General features: G+C 29.1%; 3 protein-coding genes across 4 annotated transcripts; 1 reads left to right on the top strand and 2 right to left on the bottom strand.

Moving 5' to 3' along the window:
- Positions 1–48: 48 nt before the first annotated feature.
- Positions 49–20832, bottom strand: LOC122508262 (transcriptional activator protein Pur-beta). 2 transcript variants are annotated; one of them, XM_043621522.1, is made up of 7 exons: positions 20355–20832; positions 18602–18652; positions 5593–5711; positions 5066–5168; positions 4837–4967; positions 4191–4418; positions 49–2904 (listed from the first exon to the last, which is right to left on the bottom strand). In XM_043621522.1, exons 1-7 carry the CDS (start codon positions 20386–20388, stop codon positions 2671–2673), a joined length of 900 nt encoding a protein of 299 aa, XP_043477457.1. In that variant the 5' UTR covers positions 20389–20832; the 3' UTR covers positions 49–2670. The 2 variants fall into 2 exon arrangements, with proteins under 2 accessions (XP_043477457.1, XP_043477458.1); XM_043621523.1 differs by having other exon boundaries at positions 4849–4967; positions 20355–20831.
- On the top strand, positions 12825–13599 carry LOC122508265. Its single transcript, XM_043621527.1, has 3 exons — positions 12825–13089; positions 13181–13360; positions 13451–13599. Exons 1-3 carry the CDS (start codon positions 12963–12965, stop codon positions 13570–13572), a joined length of 429 nt encoding a protein of 142 aa, XP_043477462.1. The 5' UTR covers positions 12825–12962; the 3' UTR covers positions 13573–13599.
- A 1401-nt stretch (positions 20833–22233) lies between the features above and the next one.
- Positions 22234–26962, bottom strand: LOC122508259 (NECAP-like protein CG9132). Its single transcript, XM_043621518.1, has 3 exons — positions 26579–26962; positions 25961–26357; positions 22234–24339 (listed from the first exon to the last, which is right to left on the bottom strand). The coding sequence occupies exons 1-3, from the start codon at positions 26662–26664 to the stop codon at positions 24067–24069; spliced, it is 756 nt and encodes a 251-aa protein (XP_043477453.1). The 5' UTR covers positions 26665–26962; the 3' UTR covers positions 22234–24066.
- Positions 26963–26965: the final 3 nt, after the last annotated feature.

Below are 26965 nucleotides of genomic sequence, written 5' to 3'. Positions count from 1 at the left end.
AGACTCTTATATTTGTAAAATTCCTTTTTATAATTTCATAATTTCGCATACATTTCAAAAAATTATTTTATTAAATATTAAATTTGAATTTACAATAGTCGAATAATTTTAATTATTCCTAAATAACCACACAATAAAATACTTCCTTTAGAAGAAAGTAAAAAAAAAACAAACAAAATGGTACTTTCATTCTCAAAAAAAAAAGCACGTTAGTTCTTTGCGAATAATCAACACGGTGCTTAACAAATTTAAGAGTGACGTATATTTTTCCTGGCGACCCTGGCTTCACTTTATTCCTCTTTTTTTAAGTCTCCTTGGATTTCTATAATTGTGATTTATATTTCGTTAATCTATCCTTTGAATTATATGTAATATCCTAGTTAAATTCAGACCAGCCGAAATTGTTGATTTAGAATAGAAGAGACAAAAAAAAGAAGATAATAATAATAATAATAATAATAAATCGAAGATGCAACGGAGAACAATATTAAGAACAATCAATAATCAATAATCATGAAACATTAAATTCAATAATATGAATATGAACAATCAATCACAATTAAAAAGACGCATTTGATGCGTCTTAAATCGAAATATATAATAAAGATCATCGCTAAAAAATAAATAAAATTTTTTTTTCATCTCTCAATTGAAATTGCGAAATGTCTTCTGATTTTATTGCAAATCATCATTCATCGCCCTTTTTTTATATTCAATTAAATAGCACGTAAATCTGTGTATGCATAATCTATGCCGCTTATTTATTTATAATAATAATAGATTTCGCACCAGCGCGAAATGCTTACGAGTTTTTGTCGTTCCATTTTCGGACAGTATTTCATTTTTTTAACACGTATATTTTATCATTATAATATTTTATAAGAACGTAAAAGGGAACGGATAGTCGTTCAAAAAATTGTCGACATCATCGTTAGCACAGCGTTGCAGAATGAAAGCGTATAAGATTTTCTGGTTTTTTTCTTTTTTTTTCTTTTTTTTTTTGCTTTTTTTAAATATTTTTTCCATTTCATTTTCTTTTCTCTTCCATCAGGGAATTAACTCGAACGTGTATCCATCTCCGACTCGATCTTCAATATTACATTTCGAATAAAATCGATTTTTTTGTTTTCCTTGCGCCCGAAAGAAAAACGGACCCAAGTGACTGCCAGCCAATAATGAATGACAGTGATTTGAAAATCAATATGACTTTTTAGTTTCTTGGGTTTCGCAGACACCTGGGTCCGTTGACATTGGCATTTCGTTATAATTATACAGTTTACATAGATTCTATATAAATACCTAATATGTTTATTCGTATAATACATATCTAAAATGCAATTGTATTAGAAGTCGGCCGTCGAGCTCAAACATCGTGAACGTATCTTTTTTTCTTTTTTTCTTTGTTTCTTTAAAATTCTTTAAACAGACACACTGGATGTGTATGCTAATAAAAAGAAGACTTTCGATTACGTTCAAGTGTGTGCCCGATTAAACTGTAATTTAATATATTTTATAATAATATACACATTATATGGATCGTAATCGGCTATTATCTCTTTTTGCCGCCTATTATTTTTCTTCTCTATATATTACCTCATTATTATTATTTATTTCAATAAAAGACGTCGATCGATTTGTAAAAACGAAGGATGTAAATGTGAATGCGTATTATAGGTTGTCGCAGTGTATACCGTTTGACGATTTCAAAATTTTCCTCATGCGCATTTTTTTCTTAATTTTCTTAATTTTATCACTGATATTTCTTTCTCAATAATTTTTCAATAAAACAAAATTTTAATATTTCTCTAAAATAAATTTAAAGCGACACCAAAATGGAACGGTCGACGTTCGTCTCTTTTTTTCCTCCGCGACGTAAATCGTTAATATAACAACTATTTTATCCATAAATTCTGAACGATCAAATTCAATTGTAAACGTAACCTCGACTACAGTCCATTTCCCGCGAGGAATTATTTTTTTTCTCGTTGGACATGAGGCGTGCTGACGAGAGATAAGTTTTGAAAGAGAAATAGGGAAGAAAGTAAAGAGTTAGAGGGAGTGTGGGGAACTTAGTTTCAATGAATAAACTGATAGCTAAAGAAAGTGCAATTATTATCGTGGGGAGAGGGAAATGGGGGGGGAGTGGGTGGGGCGAAAAACCGAGGAAATGAACGGTAGTATATACAACGTTAATCGACGGCAATTCCCGTCCAAATAAGGACATTGCGCTCCATAACCTTCGAAATACCTACAAATTTTTTTTTTTTAATAATCGTAAAACTCGCTTTTTTACGCGTTTGATAATAATTCGTCAATAGATAAAACTGGTCCAGCCTTTTTTCTTTTTCTTAATGAAATATGTACTTTGAAACGAGAAATTGATTGGGACAAGAGACTAGATGCTCTGTTTAATTTAATCAGAATTCTAGAAACGCCACAGGATACGAGAGTAACGATGATTGATGATGATAATGGTAATGATGATGATGATGATGATGATGATGATGATGATGATGATGATGATGATGATGATGATGATGATGATGATGATGACGGCATATGGACTCAGAGACAAATTATTATTATAATTTTTTTTATATAGTAACGCCTAACGATTCGAAAACGAGTTACGGTTAGAATTCCAATGTTCGAGTTAAGTTAAAGCCTTTTTCACTTGATTAAAGGGGAATCTAGATTTGGATTGGGATTGGGTTGTTGTGAAGTAGAAGATGGTGATGGTACCTGTGCCATCACTGATCCTTTTCCTTCGGACAGTGAACTGCTTCCGCCGCCAGCGCCAACGCCACTCTCCTTCATTTTGTCACAATAGTCCGCGAAGATGTCTCGGAATCGTGCCCAGGATTTCTCTGGTACTGTTATGGCCGTTCTGAAGTTTGTCTTCACCTGTCGATTAGAAATTCATTTCACTAAGAATATTCTCAAACAAATTATTCAAAATTGGTCCAAACTATTCAGAATTACTCTAAATTATTCAAAATTACTCCTAATTATTCTAAACAGCAAATGTTACGCGCGAAACTCGGTACTGAATTTATTATTATTTAAATTACAACATTTCTTTTCTATTTAAATATCAACTTTAATTTTTTTTAATAATTTCGAATTCAAAATTGAAAAAATTCACATATTAACTAATTTTAATTCTAATTTACTATTTTCAAAAATTTTAATTAAATTGTTCGCGAAAATTCAATTACTTTTGAAAATAGTAAAATACTTCACAGAAAGTTAATTATTTTCAATACAATTCTTAAATTTTATTAAAAATCTCCCAAATAATTCGAATGATTTCAAAAATTCTAATAAAAATTTATCCAAAGAAGTCAATTATTATTTTCGAAAAAATAAAATTCTTCTCAGGAATTCAATTATTGTAAAAAATTTGTAGTTAAAATCTTCGAAACAATTCAATTATTTTCATAAATAACAAAATCCTTTGCGGAAATTTAATTATTTTTTATAGATAATAATATTCTTCGCTAGAATTCAATTACTTTTATAAATAATAAAATTTCGCAGAAGAATTCAGATTTTTCAATATGGAATTTCTACAATTTAAATTTAAATTCAAAATTAAAAAGATTCACTAATTATATAATTATTGTAATCAAAAATTTTAATAAAATTCTTTGGAAAAATTTAATTATTTTCAAAAATTTTATAAAAATTCTATACAAGAATTAAATTATTTTTAATACCTACAATAAGTTTAATTAAATTCCTCGAAAGAATTTAATTATTTAAAAAAATAATAATAATTCTTCGAAACAATTCAAACATTGTGAAAATTTTTAGTAAAAATCTTCAAATAAAATCAATTTCATAAATAATAAAACTCTTCGAAAGAATTAAATAAAAAATTAAAATTTCAATTTTAATTAAATTCCTTGAAAGAATTGGTTGATAAAAGTTTAATAAAATTCTGTGTAATTGTTTTGAAAATTATGAATTTTCCTAAAATAAATTGTGTTTAATTAATTGTTATTATGTAATCTTGAAAACAAAAAATCAGAGTTTTTTAATTTAAAAATTCAAAAGAAAGAGAGAAATTATATGAAAATGCAGACAAAAACAACTAGATTCAAATTGCGAACAGTTTACCGGAATACAACGATAATTCCAATCATTTTGATTGGAAATTTGATGAAAAATCATTTTTCGAAACAAACCTCAGAGATTCTCATGTAAATGCCTCGATTATTTTGTCCAATATCGAAGTAGAAATTTTTATTGTCGACGCGCATGTAACGTCCTTCGGGTAAGTCTCCCTTAAAGCCACCATCATCCGTGCCAAATTCCTCGAGAAGATCTGTTAAGGCATCGCGAAACTCGATCATACCTTGCGCTGGTATCGCGATCTGTGTTCTCGGTCCCCCTCGTGTTATCGTTTGCGACACCTAGTCAATGTATACAATCATTTAATTTCATTTGCCTTTCATTTGCTTTGACTTTTGCAAAAAATCCGCTTCTAATTTATCACTTTTTCTTTTTTAATTTTTAAATATAAAAGAAATAATTATTGCATTTTGATACAATTGCCAGTTTTTTACGGCGTCTTTTCATTTTTAAATTACATAATGAAAATAATTACTGCCTTTCGATACAGTTGCCAGTATTTTCATCGTATTTTCTCATTTTTTTTATAAATATAAAAAAGAGAAAAAAAAATTGCAGTTTGTTACAGTTGCCAGGATTTTCATCGTATCTTCTAATTTTGAAATTTAAAAAAGAAAAGAAAAAAAATTGCATTTTTGATTATAATGTGAAAAAAGAATAAAAGCTAAAAAAATTATATATTTGCTGGTCGGTACATACAGCGGAACTCACCCGCAGGAAACGGCCACGAGAATTTTCCTTAAGGTCTAGATAATACCGCCTATTATCCTTAACCATCATTTCCGACTTAAGTTTCCCATCATCCGGAACATTATCAGGATTTGGTGGACCTGAACAGTCACAAAAATTTAATAAAATTCGAATAAATCAAATTTTTCGTATTTAATTTATGTAAAAAAAAAGAATTTCCAAAAAGATAAAAAATTACCTAAAGATGCGTAATAATCACTAAAGGTTGAAAGATGATCTCGAAATTCCGATGCTGTACTAAGTGCTAGGAAGATTTGGCTTCTTCTCCCATCAGCTCCAATCTATTGGAACAAAAAAATAATGTTTAATTATATTTTTTTTCTTCCGAATTTTTAATTCTTTTTCTTCTAAATTTCAATATTTTTTCCTCACAATTTTCAATATAATTATTTTCTTCTAAATTTGAATAATAGTTTCTCTAAATTTTAACTATAATTTTTTTCTTCTGAATTTGAATAATAATTTCTCTAAATTTTATCTTTCAAAAAGATAATTAAATTAATTAAAATTAAACTTCAAATTTATCTTTCAAATTTTAATTATATTTTTTCTCTAAATTTGCATTATGAAAAGAAATTTCTTTTTCATTCTAAATTTGATACAAAGAGTTCTATTTCAGAAAAAAAAGAAAATACAAATTACAAGCTTTATTTATCTAAATGAATGAATGCGACAAACTGTATATAAAGTGAAATATTTAATTACCTCCGCAACTTTGATAAATCTGCCACGCTTGTTCTGTTTTACATCAAGGTAGAACCTTTTACTTTGTATTTGCAACATTTTCGTCGCCAACTCCTGCTCGGCTTGCTGACCTTGCTGACCTAAAAATATTCAATTTCAAATCAATTTCTAGTTTTCCAAGACCAACAAAATATTTATATTTTTTCTAATTACTAAAAAATAGAACATAGATATTTAATTATACTCTTTTTACCGTTTAATCGAAATACATAATTATTTCCTCTCTTCATTATTTATATTATAATTCAAAACCTTAACTTTCGTATATTTTTTTGTATTTAATTGTTCCATTTTCAAAATTAGAATTAATTTTAAATTGTACAAATCTACAAAATTGACAAAATTTGTTCAAATTTTGTTTTAAAATTCTAAATTGTGTATTTTGAACATAGGCGCAATTTTAGTCGTTTATTTAATTATACCTATAAATGATGTAAAGTTTCAATATAAATAAAATAAAAATACCTAAATAGATAAAATAGATAAAATAAAAAAATAAAATAAAATAGAAATAAAACAAATAAAAATGAAATCAAAAGATCAAATAAATGTATAATATAGAGGAAAAGTAAAGATAAATATAAAGAAATGGAGAAAACAATGTTTAGCTATTAGAAACTATCAAGAATTTATAAGAGAGAGAGAGAGAGATTTCTTCCACTTGAGAACAATTCTCATCTCCAGCATCACGGTGGTAAGAGAGGCGCGTGAATTGATCCTACTAACTTCCGAGAGAGGCAGAGAGACAGAGAGAGAGAGAGAGAGAGAGAGAGAGATCTTTAGAAAACTGGGCTAAATGGGAGGAAGGGGTTGGTTACTTTCAAACTAAGCTCACTGGGTCATTCCAGAAACAATCGGAAGTAAAATGGTCACTTCTTTTCCTTCAAATAAAATTTTATATTCTTCACATTTTTTTTCTATTTTGACAAACTACTTAAAATCGAAGTTTGAACTTGTTTCTATTTTTTTTAATGAAGAAAAGAGTTAAAATAGAAAATTATTTATAGAGAAACGTTTCCTGTCCTCTAGGAGATCAATAACAGCTGCGCCTTCGGGTCATCAATCCCTTCCTTTCGCAATTTCCTTAATTTTTCTCACTTTTTCTTTTTTGTCTTCTCAATTTTTCCTTTAAAATATCAATTTTCAAATTCTCTTTTCCTTTTGATCTTCATCTTCCAGTCCAAAAGGATTCGCTCGATTTTCACGAAAAATACAGAGAGGTTGACACTGTGTCAAGGACGTTTGTAAAATGAGGTGAAGGAGAGAGAGAGAGAGAGGCGAGAGTGGAAAAGCAAAAGAAAACTGATTGAAACTTCCGCGTTTGTTTATTGTTCTTTTTATTTACAATTTTCGAGTTTTTATATTCTCATCAGTTTGTTAATTTTCTACTTTTTTATTTACACTCTTTTTCACCTTTTGAGAGACAATAAATTTTCTTTTCCTTTTTCCTAAAATTCAGAGTGAGATTTTCTTACGGTTTAAATATTTTTCGAAAATTTACAAATTAATTTTTTATTTACACTTTTTCACCTTTTGAGAGTCAATAAATTTTCTTTTATTTTTCCTAAAACTCTGAGTGACATTTTCTTTCGGTTTTAATATTTTTCAAAAACTCACTAAATAAAATAGAAAATAGTGAAAATTGAAAATTTCTGCTTAGGAAATAATTAATTTTTTTAATTACCGAATAATATTTTTAATATAAAATATAAATTGAATGAAATAACAAAAATGTTGTACAAAATTCTAAGAACATCTTTTTTCATGTCTAATTCAAATTTCCCTAAAAGAAAAAATTGTAAGTGACAAAATTCTCCGAAATGAAAATCCCTCCAAATTGTCAATTTTCTTTGAAAATAAAATCGATTAAATTTATTTGTAATTCGCTTACTATTTACTATTTACTATCCTATGAATAGAAAAATTCGATTCAGTTAAACGAAAATAGAAAAATATGTAAAATCGAAAAAATATTCGTCCTTATAAAATTACTTTTCGGGCGAAAAATATTCGTCTTTATAAAATTTACTTTTCGTTCGAGAAAATGAATATTTTTTCGTCTATACAAAATTTACTTTTGTGGACGAAAAAATATCCGAACATCGCCAAAAATAGATGAAAATCATTCGACAAATGCCTTTTAAAATTTATGAATAAAAGAGCAAATGAGATAATTGAAAATTTGCATAAATTAAAAAAAGGAAAAAAAGGAAAAAAATGAGGCGTTTCAATCGCGGTGGGTACATACTGGATTGTTGCAGGCTGCCTGAAATGGGGACAGGGCTGAGGTCACCCTGGAAGATTCTGCTCTTAAACATCTTGTCGATGCTGCGATAATCGGTATATCTGAACATACTCCCTTTCAAAATCTCGTTGAAACAACACCTCGATTCAATTATCTTCTCACCCAATTAGCAATTATATTTATCCAAGCGATTCGTCAAAAATATCCTCTCCTTCCTCAGAAACATTTCTCTTCATAATTCAAACAATTATTTTTTCACTCGGAACATATTGATGACAAATCTTTTCCAAAAATCAAATTTCGATTTTCAAGTTGCTATCAATTCAATTTTACTCAATTATTCATATTCAATTAATAATCAATTCAATTTAAAGTAAATTAATAGAAATTAAAATTTAATTCTATATAAGTTTTGTTTTATTTTAATTTTATTACTTTCTTTTTAATTTCAAAGAAATTGTTATCCAAATTTATTTCTGCTTCCAAAAATGTTCATCTATTTTATATTTTCGAAAAATGGAAAATTTCCTCCACTTGGGAAAAAATATGTATTTTTTTCATTTTTAAAACCCGTCTTGTAATAAATATTGGTTCAAATTTCGAGAAATTCCATCGAAATATTGTCGTCGTCGTCGTCGTCGTCGTGTATTATTTTCTCTGAGGTAGACTTTGTAATTCCCCATTCTCCAGAGAGGAGAGAGAGAGAGAAAAACTACCTCGAAGGGTTTACTAGGTCACCATTTATCAGGAAGAACGCTGAAAATCTTACGACTCCTTATTATCTCGCCCCGTTCATTCGAATAAAAATTCTCTACAAAAAATCTCCATCAAAATAAAATTTCTCGAACCACACTTTCGAAAATTGGAAATTTGTCAAATTCAATCATTTTTCTATTTCCTTCGCACTAGGACAGAAATTTTCTTTTTTCAATCTCTGTTTTCGAAAGCTCCTTATGGAAACTTGATATTTTTCTCCTTCACTTCTTACGTAACACGTTAGTTGTAGTCGATCACAATTATTCACATATTGCAGAGTGTTTGCTTCTTTTATTCCTGTCATTCGTAATTTTTTTTCTCAAAAGCAGAATTGTGCGAAATTGCTTTTCAGTTTTCTTCGAGTGGATGTAATTATTGGACACACTTCCGGTGTCTGATGATAGAAACCGAAAACTAAATTGTTTTCGTTGGAAAAATGGAAAGATGATTTGAGTGAATATTGGCACTTATTTGATGGTGTGTCGATTTCGAGTGGACCATTGTGGATGATCGCATTTCTTTTTCTCTCCCTTTTTTCGACTACGTTTACAAGCCTGTGGCACGAACTTGGACGTGGACGTAACGTAGACGGAATACATGTATGCACGTACTCCAAGGAGCAAGTGCATTGATCTCTGCGCGCCCGCGACCTGCCTCAATGCGAACTGCATTCCCCTTTCCTGTCGACTAAAGCCTTGTTTCCATGACCGTCAACGATGCGTCGTCGTCTTCGTCGTCCCTCGTCCTCAAACAAATTCACCACTTAAGCAAAATTTAAAACAAAAAACCAATTAGTAAATTGAATTTCTATCTTTTCTATTTAATCCAATTTTTTTACCTATTTTCTAAATTTTCGCTAATTTTTAAATTAAAAAAACACATTCGTGGAACAATTTCGCCAAAAATATTCAATCATACCGATATCTTTGTTCGAGGAACTATAAATAAATTTGATTCATCAAAATCTGGAAATAAAACTCGAGGGAATTTCGAATTTACAAATTCTTTGTAAATTTCTTTCATCTTTCGCTTCTTTTTCTTTTTCTTTTTCTTCTTCTTCTTCTTCTTAGGCGTCATAATTACAATATTCTCAATTTGCTGACGAAACGAAAGAAATACAATTGTCAAAAGGAAAAGAAAATATTTCTCCTCCCATACGTTACACTCTTGATTTTAAAATAATTGTCAATTAGAGAAAAAAATAACAAACAAAAAAAAAACAAAAAACAAAAATAAGACGAATCACTTCAGTGCAAAGTCCTAAAAAGAGTTTCTATAAATAATTGTCGTTACTGTGCGCGGACAAAAGTATCAACTGAATGTGACATCTCAGGGGACTTCCCAAGTGCCAAGAGAAGAGGAAAAAAACAACACGGGAATTCGAGAATTTATCGATGAAAAATTTTCATTTTCTCATTTTTTTCGACAATTTTGTCTAGAATGAAAGTTTTGAATTAAGAAAAAGAGACTACCTTCTGGCTTCCAGTATTGTATTTTATCCATAGTGTCACCCCAACCGTTAGTCAAAATTCTCTCAACATTTGTCGGACATTCGTTTTGAATTAGTTGAACGAGTTCTCCCATATCAGCCGAGAATCACTATTCAATCGACACGATTTCTTTCTTCTCTCAGAAAGTAATAACCGGACGCGAAATCTCGTTCTTTTCACTTTAAACTGTCACTATTTGTTCACGATTCTTACATATTTTTTTTGCAATTAAATATCAGAGAACAATACTCGTGAAATGTGAATACAGTCCCTTTAAACACTTTCGTTCATCTTTTGTTTTCGTCACACGAAACATTTGAAAATCGGTCCTAAAAGCACAAGAAGAAAGAATTAAATTTAAAAAATAATTTTAAAACGAAACAAGAAGGTTCTTTATTAGTTACTGGATTTTTAGTAAAAAGAATGACAATGAACTCTTAAAGTAATTTTAGGTTATGTTAGGAATCTAATCTGGATTTCGTCAATTTGAAATATAAATAAAAATAAATGAAAATTAATCAATTATTAGGTACTATATAATTATATTATAATTCTTTTTTAATCCTTATAATGAATCTTCCGGTGAAACAAGAAATTCATTCTCGAGACGAATAAGAGACGAGAGATAAGCGACAGCAAGTCTACTTTGCACGATCTGACAATGAAGAAAATAAAATTCTATTTCTAAAGAAGTCTATAAAAAGAAATATTATTTCCGTTAAAATTCTCCCTTTTATTTACAGTTGAAAATTGGAAATTACATTTGCAAATAATCGAAAATAGAAAGTTCAATAGATTTTCATACTAAAAAAACAATGGACCACCAGCAGAGAAGATCCGGAATTTCGACATGACTCACACGCGACCGGGAATCACGTGTACATTGTCAGATCGTGCGATTACCTTTTAAGTCAATAAACTGTCACAATCTCACAAAGATAAATTCACAATAAAATTCAAGAAATACGCTAAATACCATTTTGTGACACACGATTCTCTTTTTAAAAATGATACTTTCTTGAAATAGTTTTTCGGTATCGTTTAAAGTTTACTACGAAAAGTAAACTTTTCGGAATTTCTGATTAGATGAAGGAAACGAAAGTTTCAAAGGACTAGAGGAAAAGAAAGAGATTTCGCGTAGAGAGGTTAACTGAAAATGATGATGATGATTCGAGACACGAGTTGTTTGTAAGAGTCAGTGCAACGATGACACATCGCGTTTCGCGGTGACGGCTATGACGAATAGAGGAAAGTACATTTCTATCCCGAGACGAACAACGAGTATATAGAAAACAACCACGTATGTGTCGTCAAGTAAATGAAATCGGTGCTCTGATGACGTACCGGTCATTCTTTTTTGACACAACTATAGGTAATTTCACTTTCTGCATTATCGACTCGTGGTACGAGTTACCGACAATATGCTTGAAATAGTTTGTACATCACCACGGCGCTAGTAGTACAAGCGCGCACTGGTGGGGACGCTCGAAGTGGTGGGGACACGGGTATATAAGCAGGCGCCCGAGACGAGACTGGCACTTCATGCTCAGCTGTGTTACAGGTAAGCAATAGTACCAAAGCCTTGTTAGGGTGCAATCCCATTACAGCAGAATGCGTCGACCGAAAACAGAAAATCATGAGTGCGAAAGAGATAGATAGATATTGTTGTTCTTTTCACTCTCATGATTTTCTGCTTTCGGTCGACGTATTCTGCATTCATGGGATCGCACCCTTAAGGCAGACGGACGTAAGCTGTATTATAGCAAAGCCTTATTCAGGCAAACGGACGTAAAGCTGTATTACAGCAAAGCCTTATTAAGGCAAACGGACGTAAAGCTGTATTACAGCAAAGCCTTATTAAGGCAGACGGACGTAAAGCTGTATTACAGCAAAGCCTTATTAAGGCAGACGGACGTAAAGCTGTATTACGGCAAAGCCTTATTAAGGCAAACGGACGTAAAGCTGTATTACAGCAAAGCTTTTTTAAGGCAGAAGGACGTAAAGCTGTATTACGGCAAAGCCTTTTAAAGGCATACTGAAAAGACTAAAGCTGTTTTACGGCAACGAATACAATTTTTAATGATAGACCCATCGTTAGGGCATACGGATAACGTTAAATTTTTTGAAATTTTATGTACATACGTGTTTTCTTTTCTCTATTCATTAATAACAATATCACGCGGGTTAATTTCGTTTTTAAAGTAATGAATAATACCTCTTGTTCTGACGAGGCATTAAAAAATTGTTACACTCAAAAAGCGACTAATAAGTAATTTTTTCTCTTCAATTAATCCCGATTGTTACATAGATCGTTTAATAATCGTGTGTACATTTAATTTTTAACGTTATTCGACAGTTTATTAAATAATCGTTGATAAAATAAGTCCCCGAGTGCAGTCCCATGGCATCGTTATTTGCTTTGCTTTTTGTAACTTGACTATTAAAAGAATTCATTTTAGAAACTTTATAAATTATTTATTACATTATATTATACAGACTTTTTTCAAATTTCTATCAAAACTATAATTATTTTAATGAAAATTTTGTTAAATAATTCATCTTTTTGAAAATGATTTTCTCAAATAATTGATTATTTTCTAATTTCAAGACAATATAATTGAATTTCAAAGATTTTTTTTAAACTACTAATTGAATTTCGTTTTAAAGAATTTTATTATCATTTTTGTAAATAGTTGCTTGATCTCTAATAATTTGTGAATTTAATGTAATGGAAATTTTAAAAAAAATATATATATATATTAACACAAGTAGTAGCTTGTAGTTGCTAAAATTTTAAAAAAATACCCAAATAGCCTAATTACAAAACCCAACGCAAAACGATGCCATTAGATTGCACCCTTATTATTTTGTTTTTTTTACAAAAAATTTTTCTTTTTTACAGAAATTCATGTACCAGTATCTACTGTATTGACATAATGAAGAGAAAACGACAATTGAGTTTAAAATGTTAGTGTTTAACAGATGTATTTTAAAAATATTTTTATTTACATGTAAAGTTAACGATTGTAATTTATTTGTTTATTCTCTATTTTTTCAGCAACAAATGAATCTCGTGAAGGACATTCTACCCGATTCTTCTACGGTAACTCACAGACACAAAAATCTGACGGAAATTTGACATTTTCTCAATCACCAACAACTTCAATGACTGAGCAGGCTGAACCTCGAAAAGCAGAGAAGAAAACTTTTCGCCCGAGTGGAATATTCAGATTAAAATGTAAGTTTTTTAAAATTATTTTCTTCAAGTATTTGATTTAAATTAAGGAATTTTTAAATTTTAATTCTTTTGTTTCTTTTTAATTTTCAGCACCAACTAGATCTCGCGAAGAAATGTCTACCAGTTCAATTGGAAAGACTGAAAATGTGAAATCTGGAATTCCGGAGAAACAATCTTTTACTTCCAGAGAAAGATTGAGTTTAAAATGTTAGTGTTTAACAGATGTATTTTAAAAATATTTTTATTTACATGTAAAGTTAACGATTGTAATTTATTTGTTTATTCTCTATTTTTTCAGCAACAAATGAATCTCGTGAAGGACATTCTACCAGATTTTTTTACGGTAACTCACAGATACAAAAATCTGACGAAAATTTGACATTTTCTCAATCACCAACAACTTCAATGACTGAGCAGGCTGAACCTCCAAAAGAACAGAAGAAAACTTTTGGCCTAAGTGGAAGGTTTAGATTAAAATGTAAGTTTTTTAAAATTATTTTCTTCAAGTATTTGATTTAAATTAAAAAATTATTAATTTTTATTTATTTATTCCTTCTTTTCATTTTTCAGCACCAACCAGATCTCGCGAAGAAGTGTGTGTCAGTTCGATTGGAAAGACTGAAGATCTAAAATCTGGAATTCCGGAGAAACAATTTTTCTCTTCTAGTGAAAGATTGAGTTTAAAATGTAAGTTTTTTAAAATTATTTTCTTCTAGTATTTGATTTAAATTAAGGAACTTTTTAATTTTAATTCTTTTGTTTCTTTTTAATTTTCAGCACCAACTAGATCTCGCGAAGAAATGTCTATCAGTTCAATTGGAAAGACTGAAAAGCAAATTTTATCTTCGAGTAAAGGTCCGGAAAAAACAATTTCATTTCATAGTCAAAGATTAAGTTTGAAATGTAAGTTTTTAATAATTAACCAAGGAAAAAATGATTCGTACGATGAATCATTTTCACCTGGGTACATTTTAAAAATATTTTATTAAAATAACAATTTAAAAATTTTAATTTATTTAATTCCTTTTTTTCTTTTTCAGCACCAAGTGATCCTCCTGAAAAGCTGTCACCGTGTTCAGTTTACCGTGTACCAACAGAAACATCATTATTATCATCGTCATCAACTGGACTCGATTTAAAAATCACTTCTTCAACAGTAAAGAAATCGAAAAATCAAGAAGCTAAATTTTCCCATTCAACATCAACTTCAAAAAGAGAAGGTAAAATTTTTATTCCATTTTCTTTTATTATATTTTCCTAATCGCTCTCAATATAAAATTAATAAAATTTCCATTTCTTCCAATTATAGGTGTTGACTCATCAATTGAAAGTGGTGCTGGCCCTTCTTCAAAACGAAAGAAATACAGTGTCGAGAAATCTGCAATTGGTGTTTCTTCAAACAGAAAAAGAACGTCAATTACTTTGGATAATGAAAATATTGATAAACCGTTGCATCATAAAGTGAGAAGAAGATTGGAATTAATGGGAACAGAAAAGCATACGGTAAAAGTTTGTTTGGGAAAATTATGTAAATCAGCAAACATAAAAAATCGAATTGAAGAAGATGCAAAGGTTGTTTCATCAATGATGTATGAGGCAACAACAATGGCATTATTCGGCCTGTATGAAGAAACGAATGTTGAAAATGTTGAAAATTGTCCATCATTGTTGGAGAAATGGACCAACAATGGTCCCGACTTTCTGTCATTTTTAATATCATTAAAGCAGAAAGTAAATGCTCAACGTAAAGTAACTGAACAGGATGCGAAAATAAATACAATGGTCAACGAATATAAAGAATTAAGGAATGACATTCCACTTTATGACGGAGAATATAGAACTGCAATAATTCAGGAGGCAGCTTTAGTGTTAAATCAAAACTTTAAAACAAATTTCACGACGCATGCAGCATCACGATTAAGAAGATATTTGCAGCTGTTAATGGAAATTGAATACGAAGAAAAAAATCATATGGAAGAAGATGAAATTCAAGAAATTTGTTCAGTTTACCGTATCGAAAATGATAATGATGAAAAAATAAAAATTAGAAGTTTAAAAAATAGCATTAAAAATGAAGAAAGAAAAGAATTTCAAAAATCTCAAAAACAATTTCCAGATGAAATGCGAGAAAAAAAATCATCAGACTATTGCGATGAAAGATATGTTCGACAGGAAAAATATCGCAAACATTGCGATAAAGTCTATTATAAAAAAAGGCCAAGAAGGCGAAGAAAAAAATCTAAAAAGGAAAAAAAAGAAGAAAAAGAGAAGAATAAGGAAAAAGAAGAAGAAAAAGAGAAGAATAAGGAAAACAAGAATTTTCGAAAAAGAAGGCCTTCATTTTATAAACAATCTGTTGCTGCTTTAAATCTCCTGCTGCAAGAAAATAAATGTAAAGTGAAAGGATTCCCTATTGATTTACTGAAAAAGGATGATGTTGATGCTACCAATGAAAAAAAATTGGACTTTAGAAAATTGACAAAAGATGAAGAATGGCATAAATTTTTGCCATTTTTCATTATGATTCAACAAGAATTTCATGATAAAAAGAAGAAGAATTTCACATTAATTCCACAAATTTCATTAGGCATGAAGCATGTCGTTTATACAAATACTGCTTTAAAAGATTTGCAAGTGGCAACTGTTATTCAAGAAATTAAAGAAAAAAAGGCAATTTTACAAAAAAAGAAAAAAAAATCAGGAACAAATAAGGATCATCTTCAAAGAGCAGTTGATAAAATGGACGATGAAATGAAGCGCTTAAGAGAAATGAACAATGAAGAAAGGTGGAATTCAATGTTCAACTTTAAATCAATCCAAAGAGGTCGAAAAAAATTAAAGAATGGTGGTAAATTCTCTGGTACAATAACGACAAATGGTGTGGACGTGTCAGTAATTTTTGATTTACCCACAAAACATGATGTTGTGCAATCAAAGAAGGAAGTTGGAAGTTACAAAAAATTTTGTGGTTTTGATCCTGGTGCGAGGGCGACTCTGGCTGGCGTCAGTAGAGAAAACGATCCTAATCCAACCACTAATGTAAAAAAGGATTCAGCTATTAACATTGGTAGTTGGATGATGAGATGGCAAATGGGCGACTACAGAAGAAGAGAATTAATAAAAAAAAGGTATAGATATGCAAAAATATTACAGTATTCAACAAACTCTTTTCCAAAGATCAGAAGAATTAGGAAAAGATAAATTGCTAGTCGTGAAAGTAAATGAGTTTAATACAACAAAAATGTGTAGTCGCTGTGTGAGACCACTTAAAATATCAAAAAGTCCCCATCGGTACACTTATTGTGCGAAATGCAAAACAACGTGGGAAAGAGACGTAAATGCAGGGCGTAATATTCTTAATTTTGCACTTGTTCAAGAGAAGATCATACCAAAGGATTCCATAAAAAATCACCATCTATTTCGGATCAAGAATGATGACATTGAACCTGAGGCTGCAGAATTGCAGAAATAATTTTTCCCATCACTTTCAACATTTATTTTTAAATGTAAGTTTTTAAAAATTATATTTAAAAAATAGTTAAAAAATAGTTTTTTTATGGAAAACATTAAAAAATTAATTAATTTGTAATTACTTTCTCTTTTTCAGCACTAAGTAAATCTCTTCAAGGACATTGAAAAGGAGGAACCTCAACAACCGGAAATACAAATTTCTACGATGGACAATATACTGCTTAATTGCGGATATAATTTAACAAAACATTATTCGGTCCTGGTGGTGATGGCTTTTTGCCATTGTACATACCGGGAGATCTCTTATGAGATCCGAACCAGCCTGTAAAAAGGCATACCAGGTTTTTTAAGAAATTAAAAAACATGCTACTTCTTTTACTGATTATTGTTTGAATTTTTCAAATTTTTTATAAAAACAAAAGCACATTTGTGTTTTTTTTTATAAATTAAAATAATCAATAATAGGAGTGGAGGTAATTTTGTAAAAGACATTTATTTCTTTAAATTTAAATCATTTTTCTCTTTTTTACTTATAATTTAGTTTCAGTTTAACGGTGTAATTTTTAAATTTTAATTTTTTCAAAACATTTTAACTTGATTCAACATTTCACTTTAATTTTAAACTTTTTTTTTAACAATTTCAATTTCTTCTTTTACAAAATTACCTTCTAATCAGAAGTACCCTTACCAAATGCAACTTAGCTTGCACTACAAAAATGATCTTATTGGCGAAATGAACCGCGCATTTTTAAAACGTTTTATATTTAAACATATAAAGTACTTTAGATGGACAAGTTTTATTCTACAAATAGAAGCATTTTTGTAGCGCAAGCGCAGTTGCGTTTGGTGAGGGTACCTGGCAGCTCTGGTACCGGTCATTCATGGGCTGTCATGCTGCAGGAATGTGCGCATCATGGTGGCGCAGGATAACCAATCAGAATTCAATTCTTACTTCCAAATAACCACGCGCGCCACATGTCACGAACAAACCACGTGACATAACTCCACCTCTCTCTCTCTCTCTCTCTATCTCACTCACTCACTCTCTTTCTCCTGTACCACGTGACGTCACTGACAGCTGATTCAACACCGATGGTAATTTCTCCTTCTTCTTTTGTAAGTCTTCTGCTTTTAACGCTTTTAACATTTCACCGAATAAAAATATCCTTTTTTGGTCTTCTTCTCAAAGAGAAAAAAAACTTCATTTTTCCTTTTTTTACACTCATTTCTTTTTAACTCTTTTCTTCATATTTCCCATAATTCTTCATAATCATTTTTTTATACTGAAACTAAGTTTCTTTTCTGTATTTATTATTTATTTCGATGATTTCGATTTAATTCAATAATTGAATTTCTGCAAAATCTATTAGTTGAGACTAGATGGCGCCACAAGTTATTGGCGCGAGAATTTGAAATTACGAAAAAATATTCCATAGATTGTAATAGAAATATTACAATGAAATAAATTAAAAATTTGTCTGTGTCCATATTTTATAAAGGTCGAAAATTAGTTATTAATTTTGAATTTTAGATCTAGTTTATAAAAAAAATTTAAAGTTTTTGTATCTATATTCTAAAATGTAAATTGTATTTATTTTACGAGGAAACAATTTCCGGAACGTCAATATATTATATCGAATTGGAACATCAGAAAAGAAAGTGATTCCATGAAGAACCCTTTTTTTTACTTGGAAAATTAAATTATAAGATTTAAATTTAATCAAATTATAATTTTTTTTCTGGTATGTTTCAAAAAAAAGTTCTATTTACCAGAGTCAAAATCAGCTCCTCCTGCATCCATTCCTCCTGGATTTCCATATTCTGCAATAAAAAAATAACTAAATTCAGAATGTGAATAAAATAATTTTAGTGTCTAATTATCCGCGATTGATGGTTTGATTTACTTTTCAACGTTCTATTATTATAATTTAAATGCATTGCTTAATTATTAAAAGGATAAGATTGTTACAAAAAATACAAACTTTTCTACAAATTAAATTCAGTTTTAAACTGTGTCATTCAATAATAATGATTGTTGTAGTCCGTAAGTAGGTGTCAAGAATTTTCTCACATGTTTTTAAAACATTATTTATTCCACTTATTATTTTATTAATAAGAGTCTCTGTAAAGACCTTATCGTCCGAGAAAATCAATAAAAATAGTTTAAAGAATAGTAGAACAAAATTTTTATTATCGATAAACATTCTGTTAAACTTTTTTCAACCTTGACTTGAAGTTATTTTTCTTTATCAGGTAAAAAATTCTATCAGAAAGATAATAACAAGCTTCTTCTAATGATGGATAATTGTAAAAAAAAAAATATTTCTGATTTTTACAATATAAAAAGTTGTTTTTGTTGCATAGCAACCCTATAAATCGTGCCCTTCATTTAAATTTCAACCGCTTAGCAACACTAATTTTTTTCTTTTCTTATTTCTTGAGAAAAATATTGACTGAAATTTTAGTTTGATAACAACTGATCGGTAAAAATTACGAATATTGAGTCATGTGTCAATGAAAATTAAGGTCAAATAATTAAACTCGAACGGCACTAATTTATCAAGGAAATTTGTCAAAACTTTGATCCACCTAGCGACAGCGCTTCAAAAACGGAATTGTTCCACTGTGAATTAAGGGGTGGAAGCTAGAATGGAAGAGAATAAATTACTAACATATAATAACAAAAATATTGATAATTCAAATAGATGTCACGTATGAATTTTTAGATTTAAACTCGAATAGTAGTAAAATTCTTCTCTGATATGTAAAGAAATTGTTTATAAACGAATTGAAAAATTATAAAAAAAGGAAAAATGTAAAAAATTCAATAATTCCGCTGAGCTTATGGCACGTGCAATTTAAAATTTACTCCAATCAAACGGAACCTCCTGTGTGCACGCGCGAATAATTCCTCCTTCTGATCATGCATGTGTTAAGATAGAATCAAGCGGAAGATCAAGCATCTGCCATCATTCATCCAAAGGACTGTTCCAAAATCTCCTTTTGACCTTCGACTTTTTTAACTTTTTCTTGAAAAAGGCTAAATTTATATATGAGAAAAAAAAGGGTCACTGATCACTGCAGGAAACCGGCAGTGCGACGAATCAACGTCGGAAACGACCACTCGGGGGAGTCGCTGGCAGAAAAGCAATCGTGGTTTTCTTCTCTCTCACACTAACCGATACGCGGCCAGCCATCTTGAATCCTGGGAGATTGCGAAAAATAGCAATTTTTTTTCAACAATCCTCTGACAGAACGCCAACATAATTAAATTATCAATTCATCAAACATTTCTCAACGAGAATAGATTCAAAAAAACTTGCAAGACAAAATTTATTTGAAAACCCCGCATACAAGATGCATGCCCCGAAATTAAAATGTCCGATTTTTGACCTCCCTTTTTCAGTCAATTATTATCATTAGGTAAACGCTATCTTATCATTAGGTAAATGTTATATATAAATTAGAAAATCGACACAGGAGATTCCATTCTATTTTATGTATCTTTCGAGAAATATCTTACTTTGCTGTTGATCATCCAAACTCTCTTCGGACATGGCTCCAGAACACGTTTCTTTATTCACGTTCTGATATATTCACTTTCACACGTCGTTCTTCCAGTAAAGCGAAAACAGTGGGGCCCGTGTTTTTTGAAGAGAAAAAAAAACTCGACACCGTCCCGACGACACGACCAGCGCGACGACCAACCAACCAACACACACCACTCGCAACACAACTTCACTCCACGACCCGACCGCTGTCGACCACCGAACAATCTTCTTCACCCAACTAAGTCTAAACCAAACTCTTTGCTCGCGCTCTTGCCCGCTCTTGTTACACTTCGTTCCACACACTGTTTTCCCCAGTAGCAGTGGTGGGTGTGTGTAGGGCACTAAGTATATATGATTAACATATATATGTATTAAATAGTTGCACCTGCACACACAAAACTTATGGTTAGGTGGTGTGGTGTGCAGTGGCAGTGGTGTTTGCAACAAACTGAAGTTAACCGCACAACACCAGGGCTGTGCAGTCAACTAGACTATTAAGGTACATTCACATGAAACTATTTCAAACCTAAAGGCCACACCCCTGCTTTCTTGTGATTGTAAACACTGGCTTTATAGCGGTGTGGCCTGACCTTTAAGGCGCTGGCACAGCTCCTACTGCCTGCCTGCCTGCCTGCAGGTTGACATGGTAACACATAGGAGTAAGAGAGTAAGAAAATTCAAATTAAATGTTTTTTCTCTCTCACTCTTATGGCGCCTGCCTGCGCAGGCAGGCAGGCAGTGAGGTGAGAGTGTACCTTTATACTTTTCAAAACAAAGTTTACAAACCGGGGAAAAAATACACTTCACATTTGGATAAAAATTTTCTAAATTGAAAAATAGATTATAATTTAAAAATAAAAAATACTTCTCTGAGAAGGTAATAAACAAATAATTGCATTTAATTCCCAATTTGGAAAATTAAGAAAGTTTCATTGGTTTCATCACAAAGTATAATAGTGCAAAAATAGAAATTATTTCGAAAAATACTATTCGGTATGTTTCTAATAATTATTCCATATAATCAATTAGAATTAGAAGACAATTATTTACATACCAAATCAATTAAAATTGTGAATAGAATATTAATTACTACCACCTAGCAAATATTATTCAATTTATTATTCTTATGCAAATTATAAAATTTTTTACTTTCAAATATAAATTTTTCAATTTCATAATCAAAATTTTAAAAAATCACTTATTAAGTACATAATTAATTATTACTGTTTATATTTTCAAAAATTTTAATATAATTCTTCGCAAGAAATCAATTATTTTCTATATTTTAATAAAATCCCTTAAATGAATTTAATTATTTTAGAAAATTGTAATAAAATTTTGAGAAGAATTTATTATTTAAAAAACTTGAAAGAAATTGTTCCTAAAACAATTTCAAATTGTTTTAAAATTTTCAATTAAAATTATTAAAGAAACTTCATTATTTAAAATAAATTGAAAGAAATTCTTCAAAAGAATTTAATTAGGATTTTCAAAAATTTTAATACAATTCTTGTCAAGAATTCAATTTGTATTTCCATAAGTATAATAAAATTCTTCGAAGAAATTCAATTATTCCAAAATTTTTTATATAGGTAATTCTTTGTAAGAATTCAAATATGTATTTTCATAAATAATAACATTCTTCGAAGAAATTAAATTATTCTCAAATTTTTTGACAAAATTCTTTTTGCAAGATTTCAATAACTTTCAATATTATGTACTTACAAAAATTAAAAAATTTAAAATATTTGAAAAGAGGAATTATTAAAAAAGTTAGGAAACAAAAAAGCAAACAAAAACTAACTTCAAACTGCGAGCAGATTACCGGAATACAACGATTATTAAAATAGATTTTTCAGTAAAGACATATTCTTTATTTCTATAACGTTGTAAAATTAGACATTTTCATGCATGACAAATAAAATTCACATAGCATTTTTCATTTTTTCTTTCTTTAAATTAACAAAATACTGTTAATGTACAGGCATCAACAAATAACTTAATGACGAGAGACATAAGCAATTTTTACAATAATTGATAATTTGTTTGTTAATAGCAGTTAAATAGAAATAGTTTAAAAAAAATTTTCTTTAATTTATCAGAAAAAAGGTTTGATATCTCTAAAAAAAATAACTTCACTACAGAAATAATAGAATATTTTCACTTATATTTAAAATTAAGAGACCTAACAATATATTTAGGCCACTTAATTAACACATTTGATAAATAATTGTTTATCGATTGAATTTATACAATCGTATATGGAATAAAATTGTCGTGACATTTATCAGGAAAAAAACAATGTTTTTTTTATCAACTATACTGAAACGTAAATTATGTTTATGAAAAACAAGTGTAAAGCTCTCTATAGAGATTTTTTTTTTTAATATTTGTATTATTTTTATACACAAGACTATATTACTAATTATTTTTTTATCATATCACTTTCTATAAACAATTTTCATCTTTTAAAACCTTCTTTTGTTTAAAGAGAATTTGTGTATTTTTTTACTAACTTTCTAAAGAAAAGAAGGTCGTGAAACAATCTAAAAAAAGTGAAACTATTTTACTTTATTGTGTTTCTAGTGTTAGGCAAGCATATTAAGATCTAGCAAAATAAATATTCAGCATTATCAATAATTTACAGTAATTTTTCTTTTAATAGCGAAACAAATTATCTTTGTGCATTATTGTTATTAAAAAATTAATTAATTGTTTTTAAACCGAAAAATACTGAAGTGCACAAATAAGACAATGAAAAAGGAATTATCATTTTTATCAAAAATGAAATATTAATCTTGCAATAAAAAATTAATAATAATGAAATGTATATAATTTTTTAAAAGTAAAAAATAGTTTTCTCACTACGTGACTATCGAAGAGAGATAATGGAAAAAAGAAGAGAATGTTACTTGATAATGTCTTTTACGAAAATTCTTAATTCCGTAAAGTGTTATTTATGTAAATTTAACATTAAAGTGCCTCTGCTACTCTCTCTCCTTCTCTCTCTAATACTTTTGTATAAAAATAATTAATTTTGAATTTTTATTTAATAATCATTTATACGTGTACTGCCATTGTGGCTAAATGGAAAAAAATTACCTCGTCTTTTTTTTTTTTTTAAATAAAACGAAATCTAAGAAATACTTTTCTATTTTTTGCTTTCTGTGATATTTTTTTGAAAGCACAGTATATTTTTTTTGAAAATGATCTGTGCGTTGTACGCATTACTATAATATACCTATTTTTATATATTTATATATATTAAACATTAGCGATAGAGCTTTACAAATATTTTCAACTAATATAAATTTAAACGCTCATCACTCACTTTTCTATAGTCTATATAAGAGTGAATATTAAATATAACTGACATTTCTGAGAATGTTGAGTAATCTCAGGTATTCAATTGTTACGTGTATATAGAATAATTTCATTCATGTTGCTTTCAATCGATATTTGTGAACTAACTTAATGGAGAACTTTTGTGAACTTTTGTTTTCTTTCGAAACGAGATCAAGAAAAAAATTTAAGAAAATAATTGTCTTGACTCGTTCTAATCAAACATCATTTCTAGAAGGCTCTATTACTATAACATTACTATTTCAAATATACATATCATAGAAATTCTTTTTTTTTTTCTTTTAAAACTATCTTTAAATTGTGAACGTTATTTAGAATGAATTAGAATTGTACCCAGCTTGCGTTGGTTGTTGGTGGTGCAGAAGCCACTGATTGTTGTTGTTGTTGTTGTTGTTGTTGTGATGCACTCGCAAATTCACCCCATTCTGGATTATTCGGTGTTTTTTCACCTTGCGCTGGTTTATGAGCTGGCGAGGAAGTTGGCGTTTTTGCTGGCGGTGGAGCAATTTTGATACTTCCCGGAGGTGGTGGAAGACCGATTCCAGTGCTGGTTCGTTGTTTCGATTTCGATGACACTTCACTTCCATCTTTTTTCTATATTTAAACATTTTTTTAATTTCCTCACTTAACAATATAATTTGTAATAATAATTATACAGGGTTGCCACAGGTTAGGGAAATCAGGGAAAAGTCAGGGATTTTTGTTGAAAGTAGTGAAAAAATTTTAATTTTTAGAATTCATAAGAAAACTCTGAATTTTTGTTGTCTTTTTTATTTGCCTCATAAACTATGAAACTACTACGAATTCTAATACAAAACCTTCAAAAAATTTTTCTAATACTGACCGGAATAAATTTTTTAATATTATTTAATTATTTTAACGCAATTATCTTGATAAATAACAAAATTCTTCACAGAAATTCAATTATTTTTAGGAATTTTAAAAAAATTCTTTGCAAAATTCAATTATTTTCATAAATAACAATATTCATCACAAGAATTCAATTCATTCTCAGGAAATGAATTGTCATAAATTTTAATAATATTCTTGGCAAAATTTCAATTATATAAACGAAATTTAATAAAATTCTTCACATAAATTCAATTAATTTCATAAATTATTATTTAAATTCTTCTCAGGAATTCAATTATTTTTAAAAATTTTAATAAAATTCTTTAATATAATAAATTTCAGTAAAATTATAATTAAATTAATTAAAAGAAATTAATTATTTTCAAAAGTTGTTAATAAAACTTCTTCGTAAAAATAAAATTTTAAGAAAAATTCACGATTATTGAATAAATTATTTATTTTTGTATTTAAATAATTGAATTCTCGTAGAATTTTCTAATAAAAAATTCATTTAAAAATGAATTTTAGATAATAATTGAATATTAAAAGCGTTATAGGGGTGAATATTTAAAAATAATTGAATTTTGAAAAGATTTCGAATTCAAATCTTTGAAAATCAGAATTTTTCGTACTTTTAACTAATAATTTTGCATAGAATTAATTTTTTTGAAAAAGTTTAATTGAATTTTTTAAAAAAATTATTTAAAATTTTTAATTTTCTAATATATATGTATTTAACTGAAGAATTTTCAAATAAACGAAATTTCACATAAAATTGAATTGTAAACAAATGGATTTGAATATTCTTAAGAAGAACTTTTTCAAAAATTATTAAAAATTAATATAGATAATTGATTTCAAGAAGAATTTTAGTTAAAAATTCTAGAAAATTATAATTGAATTTAAATAATGAAAATAATTTCGAAGAAGTTAGAGAACAATATTCTTTTATAAAATAATAATTTTATCACTAGGTTATCTTTAATTATTATAAGTCGAAGATTCGGAGTGATCGACTTCTTCATGTTTTAATATATAAGTTTATATTGAATTTTAAAAGATTAGAATTTGAATCTTTTAAAAAACTTTAATTCCTACGGAGAAATAATATTAATTAAATATTTATTTAAAAATGACGTTATTGATGTTTTCGGATAATTTTACTTTTAGAACATTAGAACCTTTTTTTTTAGTATCTAATAATTTTTAGAGTGAATTGCAAAATATTCTCTAGGGTCAGTCGAAAAAGTGAAAATTCTGTCTGGAAATTAAAGGAAAAACAAAGTTAAATTTTTGTAGTAACCCTGTTATAATAATAATAATAATAATAATAATTAATAAAAATTGGAAATATTTCGCTCACTGTGATTTTCATATCGATTTTGATAGTTTCCCCTTCTTTGAATCGAAGGTCTAGTTCCTGTTTTGGTTTTTCCTTCTCTTTCTCAATTTGATCTCGATTTTTGAGCCACTTGAAATGATCCTGCAAGGCAACATTGAGATCAAAACTATCGGATCGATCCAGAAAGCCAACGCCAATGAACGCTGATCGGCCATTATCGTCCTGAATTCTTAAAACAAAATATCGCGACGAATCAGTCACTGCTTCGACGGCAATTCCTGGATACTGTTCAATGGGACATTTGGCAAACAATTCGCCACTCATTTTGTCTTCTAGTTTTAATGTGACTGCGTCTCCTTGCGATACTAATCGCATACGTCCTGTCCATGTTGGTTCCTGTAAATTCCAGTCTGCTGCTCTGTAAACAAATCACAACCAGAAGGAAATAAAAATACTAATCTTTAAATACAACATATTTTTATCAACAAGATTTCAGAAATAATTGTAAAATTAAGATTTCAGAGTTATATCGAACGAAAATTCAAGTGATGACATACTTTCATTTCATGAATACAATCTAAGAGGCAGAGAAGTTTTTTTTATCAAACATCCAGGATGTGACATGGAATATACACTTACCGATAACCCCTATTAGTTGCTCTCGGTGGTATTTTAAAAACAAAAACTTCAGACTTTACCAGCAGTACACTTTCGTATGTTTCCATTTTCCACTTCTACAATGTTAAATGCAACGTTAATTTTAAGAAAAGCTGTCAAGTTTGTTGTAATGAGAACAATTTGACAACTCGTTGACACAGCTGCTTGAATCAAGTACTTTTTACCATCTCCTCCTACTCAAATCTTCTGTCAGGTGTCAGGAACATATAAGTATGTTAAGTACGCGCATGACTCATGTGAACAAAAATTAAGCCAAGTCAACATTTTTTTCCATCCCATTCCCATTTTCCCATACTAATTTTATCAAAAATAAATGTCTTGAAAAAGAATTATTATCATATGTTCCTT

The sequence above is a fragment of the Leptopilina heterotoma genome, unplaced genomic scaffold (genome assembly GCF_015476425.1).
Source record: "Leptopilina heterotoma isolate Lh14 unplaced genomic scaffold, ASM1547642v1 Lhet_53, whole genome shotgun sequence".
Taxonomy (NCBI): Eukaryota; Metazoa; Arthropoda; class Insecta; order Hymenoptera; family Figitidae; genus Leptopilina; species Leptopilina heterotoma.
The sequence above is the reverse complement of the archived record's forward strand: the minus strand, read 5'-3'. Positions and strand labels throughout refer to the sequence as shown.